Source organism: Lepidochelys kempii, chromosome 10 (assembly GCF_965140285.1).
Source record: "Lepidochelys kempii isolate rLepKem1 chromosome 10, rLepKem1.hap1, whole genome shotgun sequence".
NCBI classification, from domain to species: Eukaryota; Metazoa; Chordata; order Testudines; family Cheloniidae; genus Lepidochelys; species Lepidochelys kempii.
In genome coordinates this window covers 23,086,816-23,106,452 of record NC_136389.1, presented here as the reverse complement: position 1 = coordinate 23,106,452, position 19,637 = coordinate 23,086,816, and the positions used below count along the sequence as shown (strand labels likewise).

At 45.7% G+C, this 19,637-nt stretch overlaps 1 protein-coding gene across 1 annotated transcript; it reads left to right on the top strand.

The window, feature by feature from the left end:
* Positions 1–3,359: 3,359 nt before the first annotated feature.
* On the top strand, positions 3,360–6,463 carry LOC140918332 (uncharacterized). The gene is made up of 2 exons (XM_073362432.2): positions 3,360–5,265; positions 5,854–6,463. The coding sequence occupies exons 1-2, from the start codon at positions 4,656–4,658 to the stop codon at positions 5,934–5,936; spliced, it is 693 nt and encodes a 230-aa protein (XP_073218533.1). The 5' UTR covers positions 3,360–4,655; the 3' UTR covers positions 5,937–6,463.
* Positions 6,464–19,637: the final 13,174 nt, after the last annotated feature.

Sequence of the window (19,637 nt, the reverse complement as noted above, 5' to 3'; positions counted from 1 at the left end):
GGATCACTGCGGACTATGTGGCTCTAGGAAGAAGAATAAAGGAGTTGGAGGCGCAAGTGGTGTTCTCGTCCATCCTCCCCGTGGAAGGAAAAGGCCTAGGTAGGGAGCGTCGAATCGTGGAAGTCAACGAATGGCTACGCAGATGGTGTCGGAGAGAAGGCTTTGGTTTCTTTGACCATGGGATGGTGTTCCATGAAGGAGGAGTGCTGGGTAGAGACGGGCTCCATCTTACGAAGAGAGGGAAGAGCATCTTTGCCAGCAGGCTGGCTAACCTAGTGAGGAGGGCTTTAAACTAGGTTCACCGGGGGAAGGAGACCAAAGCCCTGAGGTAAGTGGGAAAGCGGGATACCGGGAGGAAGCACAGGCAGCAATGTCTGTGAGGGGAGGGCTCCTGCCTCATACTGGCAATGAGGGGCGATCAACAGGTTATCTCAAGTGCTTATATACAAATGCACAAAGCCTTGGAAACAAGCAGGGAGAACTGGAGGTCCTGGTGATGTCAAGGAACTATGACGTGATCGGAATAACAGAGACTTGGTGGGATAACTCATATGACTGGAGTACTGTCATGGATGGTTATAAACTGTTCAGGAAGGACAGGCAGGGCAGAAAAGGTGGGGGAGTAGCACTGTATGTAAGGGAGCAGTATGACTGCTCAGAGCTCCGGTACGAAACTGCAGAAAAACCTGAGTGTCTCTGGATTAAGTTTAGAAGTGTGTGCAACAAGAGTGATGTAGTGGTGGGAGTCTGCTATAGACCACCGGACCAGGGGGATGAGGTGGATGAGGCTTTCTTCCGGCAGCTCACGGAAGCTACTAGATCACATGCCCTGATTCTCATGGGTGACTTTAATTTTCCTGATATCTGCTGGGAGAGCAATACAGCGGTGCATAGACAATCCAGGAAGTTTTTGGAAAGCGTAGGGGACAATTTCCTGGCGCAAGTGCTAGAGGAGCCAACTAGGGGGGGTGCTTTTCTTGACCTGCTGCTCACAAACCGGGTAGAATTAGTGGGGGAAGCAAAAGTGGATGGGAATCTGGGAGGCAGTGACCATGAGTTGGTTGAGTTCAGGATCCTGACGCAGGGAAGAAAGGTAAGCAGCAGGATACGGACCCTGGACTTCAGGAAAGCAGACTTCGACTCCCTCAGGGAACGGATGGCCAGGATCCCCTGGGGGACTAACTTGAAGGGGAAAGGAGTCCAGGAGAGCTGGCTGTATTTCAAGGAATCCCTGTTGAGGTTACAGGGACAAACCATCCCGATGAGTCGAAAGAATAGTAAATATGGCAGGCGACCAACTTGGCTTAATGGTGAAATCCTAGCGGATCTTAAACATAAAAAAGAAGCTTACAAGAAGTGGAAGGTTGGACATATGACCAGGGAAGAGTATAAAAATATTGCTCGGGCATGTAGGAATGTTATCAGGAGGGCCAAATCGCACCTGGAGCTGCAGCTAGCCAGAGATGTCAAGAGTAACAAGAAGGGTTTCTTCAGGTATGTTGGCAACAAGAAGAAAGCCAAGGAATGTGTGGGCCCCTTACTGAATGAGGGAGGCAACCTAGTGACAGAGGATGTGGAAAAAGCTAATGTACTCAATGCTTTTTTTGCCTCTGTTTTCACTAACAAGGTCAGCTCTCAGACTGCTGCGCTGGGCATCACAAAATGCGGAAGAGATGGCCAGCCCTCTGTGGAGATAGAGGCGGTTAGGGACTATTTAGAAAAGCTGGACATGCACAAGTCCATGGGGCTGGACGAGTTGCATCCGAGAGTGCTGAAGGAATTGGCGGCTGTGATTGCAGAGCCACTGGCCATTATCTTTGAAAACTCGTGGCGAACCGGGGAAGTCCCGGATGACTGGAAAAAGGCTAATGTAGTGCCAATCTTTAAAAAAGGGAAGAAGGAAGATCCTGGGAACTACAGGCCAGTCAGCCTCACCTCAGTTCCTGGAAAAATCATGGAGCAGGTCCTCAAAGAATCAATCCTGAAGCACTTGCATGAGAGGAAAGTGATCAGGAACAGCCAGCATGGATTCACCAAGGGAAGGTCATGCCTGACTAATCTAATCACCTTTTATGATGAGATTACTGGTTCTGTGGATGAAGGGAAAGCAGTGGATGTATTGTTTCTTGACTTTAGCAAAGCTTTTGACACGGTCTCCCATAGTATTCTTGTCACCAAGTTAAGGAAGTATGGGCTGGATGAATGCACTATAAGGTGGGTAGAAAGCTGGCTAGATTGTCGGGCTCAACGGGTAGTGATCAATGGCTCCATGTCTAGTTGGCAGCCGGTATCAAGTGGAGTGCCCCAAGGGTCGGTCCTGGGGCCGGTTTTATTCAATATCTTCATAAATGATCTGGAGGATGGTGTGGATTGCACTCTCAGCAAATTTGCGGATGATACTAAACTGGGAGGAGTGGTAGATACGCTGGAGGGGAGGGATAGGATACAGAAGGACCTAGACCAATTGGAAGATTGGGCCAAAAGGAATCTGATGAGGTTCAATAAGGATAAGTGCAGGGTCCTGCACTTAGGACGGAAGAACCCAATGCACAGCTACAGACTAGGGACCGAATGGCTAGGCAGCAGTTCTGCGGAAAAGGACCTAGGGGTGACAGTGGACGAGAAGCTGGATATGAGTCAGCAGTGTGCCCTTGTTGCCAAGAAGGCCAATGGCATTTTGGGATGTATAAGTAGGGGCATAGCGAGCAGATCGAGGGACGTGATCGTTCCCCTCTATTCGACATTGGTGAGGCCTCATCTGGAGTACTGTGTCCAGTTTTGGGCCCCACACTTCAAGAAGGATGTGGATAAATTGGAGAGAGTCCAGCGAAGGGCAACAAAAATGATTAGGGGACTGGAACACATGAGTTATGAGGAGAGGCTGAGGGAGCTGGGATTGTTTAGCCTGCAGAAGAGAAGAATGAGGGGGGATTTGATAGCTGCTTTCAACTACCTGAAAGGGGGTTCCAAAGAGGATGGCTCTAGACTGTTCTCAATGGTAGCAGATGACAGAACGAGGAGTAATGGTCTCAAGTTGCAGTGGGGGAGGTTTAGATTGGATATTAGGAAAAACTTTTTCACTAAGAGGGTGGTGAAACACTGGAATGCGTTACCTAGGGAGGTGGTAGAATCTCCTTCCTTAGAGGTTTTTAAGGTCAGGCTTGACAAAGCCCTGGCTGGGATGATTTAACTGGGAATTGGTCCTGCTTTGAGCAGGGGGTTGGACTAGATGACCTTCTGGGGTCCCTTCCAACCCTGATATTCTATGATTCTATGATTCTATGATAAGAAAAGGAGTACTAGTGGCATCTTAGAGACTGCCACAAGTACTCCTTTTAAAGATGCCACTAGTACTCCTTTTCTTTTTGTGAATACAGACTAACACGGCTGCTATTCTGAAACCTAAAATATGTGATGTTGCCAGCACTCTATTCCATGGGAAATTAAATGCTGATTTCACACTGACTTAGCATTCCTCCTCCAGTTTTCTCTCATAGCTCACATTTGTCTTTCCTCTAGATATCCAAGCCCAGTGTCGGAACTAATCAAGTATGGCTGAACACTGAACAACTTGGGCATATTGGAACAATGCAAGCATATTCCAAGTGAGCAACGAATGAGGAGAGAATGTATTAATAGCAACATACACAATCTTGTTCACACACACTGGTTTAAAGAGGAAAAGAAAACTAAACAGCTGGTTTTTGCGACAGTAAAATGGGGTATTTTTCAACATCTCAGGAATGACAGCAGACTGACACAGTTGCTAGTCACCGAGAACCTCCTGGGACAATACGATTTATAAGTAATATGCACTACCGAATGGAATTCTGGATTCCTGTAAAAATGCTTTCTCAGCAGGAAGACTCCATTAGGATCTGATGCGCATATACTTTATAAATCAGTTTCCTGTGATTGCAGAATGGGGGCAGACATTAAACTCTTAGTTTTGCTACCAGCCCAAGTTCTGAGCTCTCCAACAATTCAAGCAGACTGCCTGTTTTAAATAGAGTCTGCTTGAATATTCAATCAGCTATTTTGTATTAAAGTTGGTACCTTCAGGAACAAAAAGTTGTGCAATATTTACCTATTTAGCCATCTGACTTTAAATTGATCATACTTCTCCCCTACCTTGTCATGCTAATTGCCAATGCAATACAAATAAAATTTATAATGGACTAACAATACCATGCACAAAATTAGCCAATCTCTTTAATAATTACCTTCCAAAAGTTTCCTTCATATCCCATCTCATTAACCTACCTTCCCTTGCAGTCCTATTGATTTTGCAACTTACTTAGCCCTGGTCTACACTAGGACTTTAGGTCGAATTTAGCAACGTTAAATCGATGTAAACCTGCACCCGTCCACACGATGAAACTCTTTATTTCGACTTAAAGGGATCTTAAAATCGATTTCCTTACTCCACCCCTGACAAGTGGATTAGCGCTTAAATCGGCCTTGCTGGGTCAAATTTGGGGTACTGTGGACACAATTCGACGGTATTGGCCTCCGGGAGCTATCCCAGAGTGCTCATTGTGACCGCTCTGGACAGCACTCTCAACTCAGATGCACTGGCCAGGTAGACAGGAAAAGAACCACGAACTTTTGAATCTCATTTCCTGTTTGGCCAGCGTGGCAAGCTGCAGGTGACCATGCAGAGCTCATCAGCAGAGGTGACCATGCAGAGCTCATCAGCAGAGATGACCATGATGGAGTCCCAGTATCGCAAAAGAGCTCTAGCATGGACTGAAGGGGAGGTACGGGATCTGATCGCTTTATGGGGAGAGGAATCCGTGCTATCAGAACTCCGTTCCAGTTTTCGAAATGCCAAAACCTTTGTCAAAATCTCCCAGGGCATGAAGAACAGAGGCCATAATAGGGACCCGAAGCAGTGCTGCATGAAACTTAAGGAGCTGAGGCAAGCCTACCAGAAAACCAGAGAGGCGAATGGCCACTCCAGGTCAGAGCCCCAAACATGCCGCTTCTATGATAAGCTGCATGCCATTTTAGGGGGTTCAGCCACCACTACCCCAGCCGTATTGTTTGACTCCTTCAATGGAGATGGAGGCAACACGGAAGCAGGTTTTGGGGACGAAGAAGATGATGATGAAGAGGAGGTTGTAGATAGCTCACAGCAAGCAAGCGGAGAAACCGGTTTTCCCGACAGCCAGGAACTATTTCTCACCCTGGACCTGGAGCCAGTACCCCCCGAACCCACCCAAGGCTGCCTCCTGGACCCGGCGGGCGAAGAAGGGACCTCCGGTGAGTGTACCTTTTAAAATGCTATACATGGTTTAAAAGCAAGCATGTGAAAGGATTAATTTGCCCTGGCATTCGCGGCTCTCCTGGATGTACTCCCAAAGCCTTTGCAAAAGGTTTCTGGGGAGGGCAGCCTTATTGCGTCCTCCATGGTAGGACACTTTACCACTCCAGGCCAGTAACATGTACTCGGGAATCATTGTACGACAAAGTATTGCAGTGTATGTTTGCTGGCGTTCAAACAACATCCGTTCTTTATCTCTCTGTGTTATCCTCAGGAGAGTGAGATATCATTCATGGTCACCTGGTTGAAATAGAGTGCTTTTCTTCAGGGGACACTCAGAGGAGCCCATTCCTGCTGGGCTGTTTGCCTGTGGCTGAACAGAAATGTTCCCCGCTGTTAGCCACGGGGAGGGGGGAGGGTTGAGGGGGTAGCCACGCGGTGTGGGGAGGCAAAATGCGACCTTGTAACGAAAGCACATGTGCTATGTATGTAATGTTAACAGCAAGGTTTACCCTGAAAGAGTGTAGCCACTGTTTTATAAAATGTGCCTTTTTAAATACCGCTATCCCTTTTTTTTTGTCCATCAGCTGCATGTGTTTCAATGATCACAGGATCTTCTCCTTCCCAGAGGCTAATGAAGATTAGAAAGAAAAAAAAAACGCACTTGTGATGAAATGTTCTCTGAGCTCATGCTGTCCTCCCACACTGACAGAGCACAGATGAATGCGTGGAGGCAAATAATGTCAGACTGCAGGAAAGCACAAAATGACCGGGAGGAGAGGTGGCGGGCTGAAGAGAGTAAGTGGCGGACTGAAGACAGGGCTGAAGCTCAAATGTGGCGGCAGCGTGATGAGAGGAGGCAGGATTCAATGCTGAGGCTGCTGGAGGATCAAACCAGTATGCTCCAGTGTATGGTTGAGCTGCAGCAAAGGCAGCTGGAGCACAGACTGCCACTACAGCCCCTGTGTAACCCACCACCCTCCTCCCCAAGTTCCATAGCCTCCACACCCAGACGCCCAAGAACATGGCGGGGGGGCCTCCGGCCAACCAGACACTCCACCACAGAGGATTACCCAAAAAACAGAAGGCTGGCATTCAATAAATTTTAAAGTTGTAAACTTTTAAAGTGCTGTGTGGCATTTTCCTTCCCTCCTCCACCACCCCTCCTGGGCTACCTTGGTAGTCATCTCCCTATTTGTGTGATGAATGAATAAAGAATGCATGAATGTGAAGCAACAATGACTTTATTGCCTCTGCAAGCAGTGATCGAAGGGAGGAGGGGAGGGTGGTTAGCTTACAGGGAAGTAGAGTGAACCAAGGGGTGGGGGGGTTTCATCAAGGAGAAACAAACAGAACTTTCACACCGTAGCCTGGCCAGTCATGAAACTGGTTTTCAAAGCTTCTCTGATGCGTACCGTGCCCTCTGGTGCTCTTCTAACCGCCCTGGTGTCTGGCTGCGCGTAACCAGCAGCCAGGCGATTTGCCTCAACCTCCCACCCCGCCATAAACGTCTCCCCCTTACTCTCACAGATATTGTGGAGCGCACAGCAAGCAGTAATAACAGTGGGAATATTGGTTTCGCTGAGGTCTAAGCGAGTCAGTAAACTGCGCCAGCGTGCCTTTAAACATCCAAATGCACATTCTACCACCATTCTGCACTTGCTCAGCCTGTAGTTGAACAGCTCCTGACTACTGTCCAGGCTGCCTGTGTACAGCTTATTGAGCCAGGGCATTAAGGGGTAGGCTGGGTCCCCAAGGATAACTATAGGCATTTCAACATCCCCAACAGTTATTTTCTGGTCTGGGAATAAAGTCCCTTCCTGCAGCTTTTGAAACAGACCAGAGTTCCTGAAGATGCGAGCATCATGTACCTTTCCCGGCCATCCTACGTTGATGTTGGTGAAATGTCCCTTGTGATCCATCAGAGCTTACAGCACTACTGAAAAGTACCTCTTGCGGTTTATGTACTCGCCGGCTTGGTGCTCCGGTGCCAAGATAGGGATATGGGTTCCGTCTATGGCCCCACCACAGTTAGGGAATCCCATTGCAGCAAAGCCATCCACTATGACCTGCACATTTCGCAGGGTCACTACCCTTGATATCAGCAGATCTTGGACTGCATGGGCTACTTGCATCACAGCAGGCCCCACACTAGATTTGCCCACTCCAAATTGATTATCGACTGACCGGTAGCTGTCTGGTGTTGCAAGCTTCCACAGGGCTATCGCCACTCGCTTCTCAACTGTGAGGGCTGCTCTCATCTTGGTATTCATGCGCTTCAGGGCAGGGGAAATCAAGTCACAAAGTTCCATGAAAGTGCCCTTACGCATGCGAAAGTTTCGCAGCCACTGGGAATTGTCCCAGACCTGCAACACTATGCGGTCCCACCAGTCTGTGCTTGTTTCCCGAGCCCCAGAATCGGCGTTCCACAGCATGAACCTGCCCCATTAGCACCATGATGCATGCATTGGCAGGGCCCATGCTTTCAGAGAAATCTGTGTCAATGTCCTGATCACTCACGTGACTGCGCTGACGTCGCCTCCTCGCCCGGTATCGCTCTGCCAGGTTCTGGTGCTGCATATACTGCTGGATAATGCGTGTGGTGTTTAATGTGCTCCTAATTGCCAAAGTGAGCTGAGCGGCCTCCATCCTTGCCTTGGTATGGCGTCTGCACAGAAAAAAGGCGCGGAATGATTGTCTGCCGTTGCTCTGATGGAGGGAGGGGTGACTGACAACATGGCTTACAGGGTTGGCTTACAGGGAATTAAAATCAACAAAGAGGGTGGCTTTACATCAATGAGTATTTCATGCAGGACTTCACGGAGGGTTCCAATAAGAAATAGTGCACCTAAGCAATTGTTCTTATTGGAACAAGCAGGTTGGTCTGGCCTCTGATTGATACATGGCTAGATTTACCTCGCTGCACCTTCTCTGTGAGTGACTGCAGTGTGACCTAGAGGAATGAGTCCCCTAGATGGGGGAGAGGGGGAAGCAAATGAGTACAAAACAAATCTGGTCTATTTCTTGTTTTGATCCACTCCATCTATCTTTTACATCTTTGGCTGGCAGCAGACGGTGCAGAAGGACTGCAAGCCATCCACATCTCATGGCTGCTCGGCAGAAGATGGTGCAGTACGACTGCTAGCCATCCTCATCTCTTGCCTGCCTGGCAGAAGATGGTACAGTAGGACTGCTAGCAATCCGTATCACCTGCCTGCTCACCATAAGATGCTTCAATAGGACTGACTGCAGGACTAAAGAGAATGACCTGGTCAAGTCACTCCAAATTTAGTCCCTGCGCCCATGTCTGCCCAGGCGCTCCTGATCGACCTCACAGAGGCGACCAGGAGCACCTCGGACATGACGATGACGGCTACCAGTCCTACTGTACCATCTGCTGCCACAAGGCAATGGGTTGATGCTGTTGTGTAGCAATGCAGTACCACGTCTGCCAGCACCCAGGAGACATACGGTGACGGTTACCTGAGTGGGCTCCATGCTTGCCGTGGTATGGCATCTGCACAGGTAACTCAAGAAAAAAGGCACGAAACAATTGCTGCTGCTTTCATGGAGGGAGAGAGGGAACGGGGGCCTGAAGATATGTACCCAGAACCATCCGCGACAATGTTTTCGCCCCATCAGGCATTGGGATCTCAACCCAGAATTCCAATGGGCAGCGGAGACTGCGGGAACTGTGGGATAGCTACCCACAGTACAACGCTCCGGAAGTCGACTCTAGCCTCGATACTGTGGAAGCACTCCGCCGAGTTAATGCACTTAATGCACTTAGAGCATTTTCTGTGGGGACACACACACTCGAATACATAAAAACAATTTCTAAAAAACCGACTTCTATAAATTCGACCTAATTTTGTAGTGTAGACATACCCTTAGAAAGCTACCAATTCTGGTTTCTAGCAGATTGAATAGGGAAGCAAAGTTCCAAAGTGCATGGAAAACAGCTAGCAGCACACAAAAAATGCTGAGCAAAAGATACAGTCTGATTGTATTGTGCTACCATATATGAATGAAAAACACAACTGCAAGAGAATCTTATCAAAACACTGAAGTTCTTCAGTGGAAGAGAACTAGGGGTACCTTGGTTTCCAGGGACCTGGTGTTGTGTACAGCAAGATTGGAAGCTAGAGATTTATACTACAAAGGTTTAATCTAGATATCTTAGATGGATGCCGCCCCCCCAAAGGTCCCCAAACACACACCCCGCACATTTTTATTTTTGAATAGTCCTACCAAGGTAGTGGAACATACACTGTAAGTAAACAGACAACTTTCTGTGCTGAAAACTTCAATGTTAACCCAAAGGGCCAAAATTAATTTATGCATGGAATTGCATCCACTTATGAACAGGAGTCAATTTGGCCCAAAGACTCTAGCTGCCTTCTCAGATTCAGATTCTTAGTGAGATTAAGGCAGATTAAGAACCTAATCCTGTGGGGTGCTCAACACCATCCACTTCCATAGTGCTCAGCACTTTACAGGACCAGACCCTTAGAAGGTAAAGATTACTTTGAGAGGGAATGGAGACACTTAACTGGTATGAAGAAATATATGTGCATTGAGCACATCACTCCATAGCAAACATATCAGATACAAGAACACGTATGCAGACCCGAAGCACCTTACAGCTTTAGATTTCAGAGTGGTAGCCGTGTTGGTCTGTATCAGCAAAAACAATGAGGAGTCCTTGCGGCACCTTAGAGACTAACAAATTTGTTTGGGCATAAGCTTTCGTGGGCTAGAACCCACTTCATCAGATGCACAGAGTGGAAAATACAGTAGCAGGTATAAATACACAGCACATGAAAAAATGGGAGTTGCCTTACCAAGTGAGAGGTCAGACTAATGAGACAATTCAATTAACAGTAGGATACCAAGGGAAGAAAAGTCACTTTTCTAGTGATAATGAGAGTGGCCCATTTCAAACAGTTGGCAAGAAGGTGTGAGCAACAGTAGGGGGAAATTAGTATGGGGGAAATTAGGTTTAGGTTTTGTAATGACCCAACCACTCCCAGTCTTTATTCAGGCCTAATTTGATGATGTCCAGTTTGCAAATTAATTGACAGAGCCAGAAGGGTACCCAGAAGTCACCTACTACAGGACAGGCCCAACAAAGGAAGTAACAGAATGCCACTAGCCGTCACCTACAGCCCCCAACTAAAACCTCTCCAGCACATCATCAAGGATCTACAACCTATCCTGAAGGACAATCCCTCACTCTCACAGACCTTGGGAGACAGGTCAGTCCTCGCTTACAGACAACCCCCAACCTGAAGCAAATATTCACCAGCAACTTCACACCACACAACAAAAACACCAACCCAAGAACCAAACCCTGCAACAAACCTGGTGCCAACTCTGTCCACATATCTATTCAAGGAACACCTTCATAGGACCTAACCACATCAGCCACACCATCAGGGGCTCATTCACCTGCACATCTACCAATGTGATCTATGCCATCATGTGCCAGCAATGTCCCTCTGCCATGTACATTGGCCAAACTGAACAATCTCTATGCAAAAGAATAAATGGACACAATTCTGACATCAGGAATTATAACATTCAAAAACCAGTAGGAGAACACTTCAATCTCCCTGGACACTCAATAACAGACCTAAAAGTGGCAATTCTTCAACAAAAAAACTTCAAAAACAGACTCGAATGTGAAACTGCAGAAATGGGATTAATTTGCAAACTGGACACCATCAAATTAGGCCTGATTAAAGATTGGGAGTGGTTTGGGTCATTACAAAACCTAATTGTCATGGCCTTAGTGTTAAATATTTAAGCTGCAGTCTCCTACTCTTGAAAATGAGGCTACATGTTCATCCAAACATTATTCAGAAACCATTGACCTGAAAAACGTGCTTCTCTATGCTTCAGTATCACCACTCTGGGTGCTTTTAGCTGTGGTGCATCACCAAAAGGCATTTTCCTCTCTTTAGTGAAGGCGACATCAAATTGTCAGTTATACAGTAAACACTGGATTTGCTAGATAGGTGATATCAGCTCTTTCAGGGATGTAACTGACAATTCTTTCAGTTGAAATTCTGCCCTATTTCTGAGCTATGGAAAATATCCTTTCAGAAAACAGGCTGTAAAACACAAAATAATTAATTGCAAACTGCAGGAGATATCGGTTTAAGCGACCCTATTTGACTTCCAAAAGAGTGTAAATGGATCTCATCGGTAACAGTCAGAAGGTATCTGACTATGGCTTGGTCTACACTAGCAACTTCTGCTGGTATAACTCTGTCACTCGAGGATGGCGAAATCCACACCCCTGAGCATTGCAGTTATACCAACTTAACTCTCAGTTTAGCAGCACTATGTCGACAGGAGGTCTTTTCCCATTGATGTAGCAACCACCTCTTGGGGAGGTGGATTACCTATGCCAACAATGGAGCTGCGCCACTGCAGCCTTTTACACGTAGATGAGCCCTAAGTCTTTTAGTTAAACTACATAAAAATAATTCCCGATGATGGAAAAATGACAGTATAAAAATATACAGCTCCAGGACACTTAAAATCAGGACATTCCACAAGAGCCCCTTCTAAAACAGGTACCAAGCATCTGCTTTTTCTTCTACGAGTTATTTGTTTTGCAAAAGAGTGTTTTCTCTTTGAAAGGAAGAATCACAACTCACTTTCCAGCTAAAGCCCCAGAGCACTAATAAGACTGATACAGGCATATGAAATCCCAGTACTAAAAGGAATGGTTAAAGAGCCCAGACCCTTGAGAAGCCACCAGGCCCCTTTCTGTGCATGCATGCATCCCTCTTCCTTTTCCGTGGTGTACTGTGCATGTAAGCACTAGCTTCCTTCTCAATCTCTCTTACACTGTTGGGAGATGGGGAACGAACCATCCTCCCTCTCTGACTCAGTCTCTTTTTGTCTCACCCAGTCTGACTCTCCATGTAACTCAGTCTAGTGGAAGCTTTCCATGTAATCTCAGCATCTACAACAGGAATGTGGTAACAGCCAAAGAGTGAACATCCTGTGAGGTTAGAGAAATCAGTCACAAGACTAGCCACGTAGTCTGAGAAATTCATGCAAGTGACATAGTACAGGGGATGCTGTGATTTCCTTAATCTCCTAGTATACTGTCTAATTACCTCTAACCAAAAACCCAATGGGGCCTTATTTAGTATATCAATCCTGAGTACTCTGAAGTCTATGGGTCATACTGGTATGGAAGGGGAACCTGACCCACAGTCTCCTCATTCCTCTGCCACAGTATTTAGGTGCCTCTTTTATCAAAGGCAAACAGGCTTGTTGATGGTGAAAGTTATTTTCTTCCACAAATGGAGGAAGTACAGGAAAATTTATTAACAGAATATAGAGGCAGTCTAGGTTATGGGTTATATTAAGGAAAATAGTTCTTGCTGCATCAGAGTATGATCGCTCCTCCTTCTTCACTCAACTCTCTTCAAGAGATTTCAATGGTGTTTCTGCAGATTTACCTCAGTATAAGAACAATGACCCAATAAGAGGATCCTCCTTCCAATGGCTGGACACATTGGATCTGCTTCTCATATACATAGTGGAAATGAATAATTCCATTGAAATCCAGGGACTTACAACATATCATAAGAGATAAGCCTCCTTCTGGTAGGTGCATCTCAGATGTTACAGCCATTAAGACTAACCAGGATGTCATGCCTGCACGCTGGCCGCAGCAGGGGAGCTCCTGAGACTCCAAACAGTGAGTAACCTACTTTACCTATGTAGTCTCCTGAAACAAGAGTGCTTTGATTCCAGCTCAACTTCAGAGGGGGCCCAGAAATGCTCTTACCAAATGTTCATTTTGTTTCTGGTCATTGCTTTTCTGCTGTTGTATAAATAGACAAAGAACCATTTGTTATCTTTTGTGACATGTGTCTCAGAACATTTCTGAAGGGCTGTAACATGCTGTTATTGAGAGTTAGTAACAGGGGTGTCAGACTGCAAGATAAATAACAGAAGGACCTGCTTCTGTAAAAATGACAGGAGACCATAGTAGTGCAGGAAAACTGAATAATTCTGAAGTTACTTTGTTTGCTTCTCAGAAAATGCAAACTCTGCTCTTTCTCCAGAGGCTGGATTGCTTGCTCTTTAATCCTCTCATTAGAGCCCAATCTGTATGCCAGCATGCATCTTGTGTCTCCAGTTGTGAGTCTTAACAGAACTGGTGAACTCTTCTTGCAGTCTGCAATGTAGTTCAGTAGAGAAGAGTCTCTGTGCCAGGTCATGCTCCTGATAAATACTTTAACTCTGCACAGGACTGCAATCAGGATGGATGAACCGGGATTCTGGATTGAAAAATTAGTTGGAGTTAATTAACTCCACTCCCTCCCCCAACACACCTCTTTCTCTCTCCCCCTCTCTCATATTGAACATATTTCCAAGACTTATTCAATTTAAACAGATCAATTTACCCTAGCTGAAGGGAAAACAATGCTATTTTTTCAGGGATGGACCTCCCACACACACCTGAGTGCTCTACATTCTATATTTCTTCACTAGAATTTCTTCCCTTTCTTGCAGACGGAGAAAACAGTTCCTGCAAGACAACCCACTTGTTTTTAACTCTGCTCCATTTTCCACTCAAGAGATTCATTAGATTTTTTTTGTCCTCTGCCTTCTTGAGTCTCCCCCTAAAGGAGAATGAGATCCCAATACATAAATTCACATCAAACTTTCAGATCACAGTACTGGAAAATATTTGAGAAAAAGCAAAACTAGTTTACTCATCCCTACTCAAGATGGTATTTTGTAGTAATGGAACCCTTTCATCCCATTGCAACATGTCTGTTTACTGAAAGTTGTCATGACAAATGAATAAACGTGCCATGTAGCCGACAAATTAAATCTTTCGTTGGATTATGCCAGTGGAACTCTGAGTTTCCTGAGCAATAATCCTGAAGTTTTCAGTGAACTTTTTTCTTATATATGGTGTGAAAGGATCAGGCCAGATGGCTACAAGAGAGTGCTAGAAGGCAGATATATTAGCCCCAGGTTAAGTAAGTCCCTTTTCCCTGGATAGCGTAACAGGGAAGGTTCCAGAACAGTCAGGAACTTTCTGGAAACAATTAAGGCAGACAGGCTGATAAGAACACCTGCAGCCAATCAAGAAGCTGCCAGAATCAATTAAGATAGGCAGGCTAATCAGGGCACCTGGGTTTTTAAAAAAGGAGCTCACTTCAGTTTGTGGTGTGCGTGCAAGGAGCTGGGAGCAAGAGGCACAAGAAGCGGAGAGTGAGAAGGCATACTACTGGAAGACTGAGAAGTTACAAGCATTATCAGACATCAGGAGGAAGGTCCTGTGGTGAGAATAAAGAAGGTGTTGGGAGGAGGCCATGAGGAAGTAGCCCAGGGAGCTGTAGCTGTCACGCAGCTGTTACAGGAGCCACTGTAGACAGCTGCAATCCACAGTGCCCTCGGCTGGAACCCGGAGTAGAGGGCGAGCCCAGGTTCCCCCCATCCCTCATCCCCCCAACTTCCTACTTGATACCGGAGGAGTTGACCTGGACTGTGGGTTCCACCAGAGGGAAAGGTCTCTGGACTGTTCCCTGATCCAGTAGGTGGATCAGCAGAGACTGTGGGGATTGTTCTTCTTCCTTTTCCCCATGCTGGCAAGTGATGAGCTAACCGAGTGAACGGCAGATTTGAGCCATGAATGTGGCCAAACTGAGGGCTGCCGTGAACCTCTGAGGCGAGCAAATCCACCAATAAGCGCAGGACCCACCAAGGCAGAGAAGGAACTTTGTCACAATGGCTATGCCATTCCAAGCTCTGCTCATGAATCGAACATGACTTGCCTGGTATTCTTAAACTTCCACTGTCTCCTGTTAGGACAGGAAAAGTGCACTTACCATTTGGCTATGCTGGGAAAGCGTAATGAAACTTTGTTCTCTATGGTTCAACTCAGAGTACTAAATATGCCAGCCAGCCAGTTTGCTGTCTAATATACAAACAGAGCAAGAGATTACAGGATGAGGCACTTGTGGTACAATGATTATTAGCATGAGTGTGGAGTGAGTATGTTACTTATGACTGGAGAAGCAGAGCATATGGATCTATGTACATAATCACATTTGGTATAGCCTTAAATACCAAAAATGAGTTTGAAATTAAAGAGCTTGCTTCTGCAGCCCTTGTGGGAGTAGGTCATTGAAGTCAATTGGACTGCTTATGGGTAAAGACCACTCACATAAGTAAGAGCTGTAGTATAAAATCATACACGCAACATAATACATAGCACTCATCCATAAATAAAGCACTTCACAAAGGTGAGTAAGTCACCCTCCTTTCGATGGGGAAACTAAGCTGTATAAGTGGCAAAACTGGGAATAGACTCAAGATTCATGATCTCTACCCTCAGTCCTAGGCTCTCTACCCTAGGCCCTGGGACACTATGGCTGCATGCACAATTGTTCTTAAGATAACAGTGAATTTTGTACTGATTAAAGTATGGTACCAGGCATTAACTTGGAAGCAATACACAATACGGCTTAATGTCCTTCATGCACATATTAATGACCTCTTATGCACCATTCAGGAAACTGAAAAGACAAAATGCTAACCTATGACTTAAGGTTAAAAAAATGCAGTTTAACAGCAATAAAACCATGATAACATGGAGCATATTCCTAGGAGTTCAACATGCAAGAAACTAAACAAAGCCCATGAGCTTTAGCTACATTTTAAATATATATTTTGACCTGAAGCCATATGACAAGACTACGTAACAGTTCTATTCTAGATGGGAACTCAAGGCACCCACTGTGTCAGATTTCCTCATTAGAGCCCACAGACTATGCCCTGACAAGATCATCTCAAAGGAGCTGTTCTGACCTATTTGTAATAAATCTGTTCTCAAGGGCTAAATCATGCTCTATATAAATAACTGGGAAGGATGGGACAAGAGCTGCAATTCTCTAAATCCTGTCATGCCTGGGCTTTCATAACTCCATCCTCTCCTGGTTACCTTTCAGACTGCTCCTTCACAGGCTCATTTTGGTGGGCCTCCTCTGCTTCTCTCTTGGTGGGGATCCCTTGTAGCTCCATCTCTGTACCCCCCTTACCCTTCTACTCCCTATCGCTGTGTGACTTCATTTGCAGACGAGCATTTTTGTACTGATGTCTCAATTGCTCTCTCTTCTCTGGTTCTGTCTCCCTCCAGCCAAGCTTAAAATCTTGTCCAGTTTTAACATTTCCATCTCCCATCCTCAACTGAAGCTGAACATGGCCAAAACAGAGCTCCTGATCTTGCCCTGAAGCCCCCTTCCTCTATCACTGTTCACTGCCACCATGTCACTCAAGACCAATCTTGACTAATCAGCCCTCTCCTATGACCCATGCATCCAGATCTTACCAATTCTTCCTGCACAACATCTCTAAGATCTGAACTTTCTTCTCTGCCCATATGGTCTGACCACCTAATAAATTAAAGTTTGCGCAGGATAACCTGGCTGAGGCCTTCAGGTGCTATTGCAACATAAAAACTTAAGTCTCAAAAAAGCAACTTGTTGGAATGAGGGAGGATGAATTTAGGAGGCATCCTTCCTCTAGCTCCATGGAAGCCCTCTGAGTGGGGGGTTCTGTCCTGTGGGTATATAGAACCCACACTACTAACCCCTCCAAATTCACAGTATCTTCAAGATTATCCTGATGGATATCTGCAATGGGGGAGCTCATGCTACCTCCTCTTTCTTCAAGGCCCAATTCCTCCCCTGATGGAACAATCCTGGGAACAAGTCCCAGAATTCTGCTACTGCTTGGCCGAAGGGTGGTACTCATGTTGGAAAAAGGGGCAAGAGTCAACTAATACCGCAGCCCTTCAAACACCTCGAACTAAGTATATCTTTTGAATCCTCTTCTACAAGTAAGTTATGCACCTATTTAATCTGCATTGGCAGACTGCTCTTCAAACAAAGCACAAAGCACAAATGGGACTTCCAGGTACACTATTTAAAAAACAGTTATCTGTCCTATACCCATGCCAGAATATAGCTTTCTTATACTGGGTAAAATAGGAGTACACAGGTAACAAGCTTGTTTTTAAATTGAACAAAAGGCAATCACCAGCTGTGTATGCAGCTGCCTTCCACAGTTCTCTCCCAGGTCCCATTAAGATTAAGGGATTCAGAAAGCTATGCTCCATTTTAAACAAAGATTTTGTCCCAAACTCTAAGCCTGTCTCCTGATATGACTAATCCTCTACTTCTTCTAATCTGTGCCTTACATTGCTCCTGGGTCTTCTTATTCAGATGCACAGTGGTGGAAGAGGGAGTAAGGCACCTATGCCCCTTGTGCAGCTACATAAAGGCTGGGCAGAACTGTAGTCCCTGTGATCAGGAAAGCACCGGGACTTCTCCCTAACTATGCTGCCAGGGGCATGCAGTGCTCCAAGGAGTTAGGACAGGGAAAGGCAGTAGTAGGAACCACGGTTCCATCCCAGTTCTGCACTGAAGATCTGATTGGCTATAAGGGGTAGGGGCTCCACAAAGGGTGCACTTTAGGGAGCACACCACAAATAATGCTTCCAATATTCAGCCTCGGACAATATGGACCAAACGCAGGAGTATGTGCACAGTCTAGCCCAAATGCTCTATATTTGGTCCCTCTTTTCTAAGTTTGTTACCAAATGACCTTTTATCATGTTTTTCATTGCTATGTATTTCTACAAACAAGGCCAGAAGGGACCATTGTGATCATCTGTTAAACCTAATGCATAACCCAAGTCATATGATTTCCTGAATTAACACCTCTTTGAACTAATGTCTCTTTCTCTAGAAAAGCTTGCTTTACAAATTTCCAGTGATGGAAAATCCACTGCATCCCTAGATAAGCTGTTCCAATGGTTAACTACCCTCACTGTTAAAAAATGTGCTTTGTTTCTAGTCTAGCTTCAACTTCCAGCCATTGGATCTTGTTATACCTTTGTCTGATAGAAGAATCTTCTATTATCAGTTTTGTTCCACATGTGGGTACTTATAAACTGATAAAATCACTCTTTAACCTTCTCTTTGATAAGCTACATAGATTGAGCTCCTTAAGTCTTTCACTATATTTTCCAATCCTTTAATTATTTTCATGACTCTTCTCTGAACCTTCTCCTACTTTGCAACATCCTTCTTGAATTGCAAACATCAGTACTGGACACAGCATTCCAGTAGCAGTTGTACAAAGGTAATATAACTTCTTTACTCCTACTCAATATTCCCTGTTATACATTGTTGTACCCCTTTTGCCCACAGCACCTCACTGAGAGCCAATGTTTAGCTAATTATCCACCAAGCCTTTCCAAGTCTTTTTCAGAGGCACTGCTTCCTAGAATAGGAAGTATGGTCCTGTAAATATGGTCTGCATTCTTTGTTCCTAAATGTAGGACTTTACATCTGGCTGTATTAAAACTCATATTCTAGTTTCTTAATCAAAATGTCATGCAGTACCAAGTTAAATGCCTTACCAACATGTAGGTATACTACATCAACACTATAAACTTTGGCAAAGAGTCCTGTGGCACCTTATGGACTAACAGACCTATTGGAGCATAAGCTTTCGTGAGTGAATACCCACTTGGTCAGATGCATGTAGTGAAAATTTCCAGAGGCCTCTGTGTGATTCTCTCATGACAATGAGAGCTGCCCTGTCGTTGGAGAAGCATGTGGCGATTGCACTGTGGAAGCTGGCTACTCCAGACCGCTACCAATCGGTTGCTAACCAGTTCAGAGTGGGAAAGTCGACTGTTGGACTTGTGTTGATGGAAGTGTGCAGGGCCATTAATCACATCCTGCTCCAAAAGACTGTGACTCTGGGCAAAGTGTGTGACATTGTGGATGGCTTTGCACAAATGGGCTTCCTTAACTGTAGAGGGGAAGTTATATGGCACGCACATTCCAATTCTGGCACCAGACCACCTAGCCACCAAGTACATTAATCACAAGAGGTATTTCTGAATGGTTCTCCAGGCGCATGTGGATCACCGTGGATGTTTCACGGACATTAATGCAGGCTGGTCTGGAAAGGTGCATGATGCAAGCATCTTTTGTAACTGGCCTGTTCAAGAGGCTGAAAGCAGGGACTTTCTTCCTGGACCAGAAGATCACTGTAGGGGAAGTCGAAATGCCCATTGTGATCCTTGGAGACGCCGCCTACCCCTTAATGCTGTGGCTTATGAAGCCATACATGGGGCAACTTGACAGAAGCAAGGAGCGGTTCAACAACAGGCTGAGCAAGTGCACAATGACTGTTGGGTGTTGGATCCATCCCCTCACTACCAGATGAGTGATAAACCACTCAGACTTCAAACACCAGGGCTGATCAGAGACCTATGACCCAGAGCCACATGGCCCTCATCAAGGCA

Coding starts and splice junctions, on each gene's coding strand:
- LOC140918332 (XM_073362432.2), top strand. CDS start 4,656: ATGCAGAGCTCATCAGCAGAGGTGACCATGCAGAGCTCATCAGCAGAG. Junction 5,266..5,853: donor GGGCGAAGAAGGGACCTCCG/GTGAGTGTACCT, acceptor TTTGTCCATCAG/CTGCATGTGTTTCAATGATC.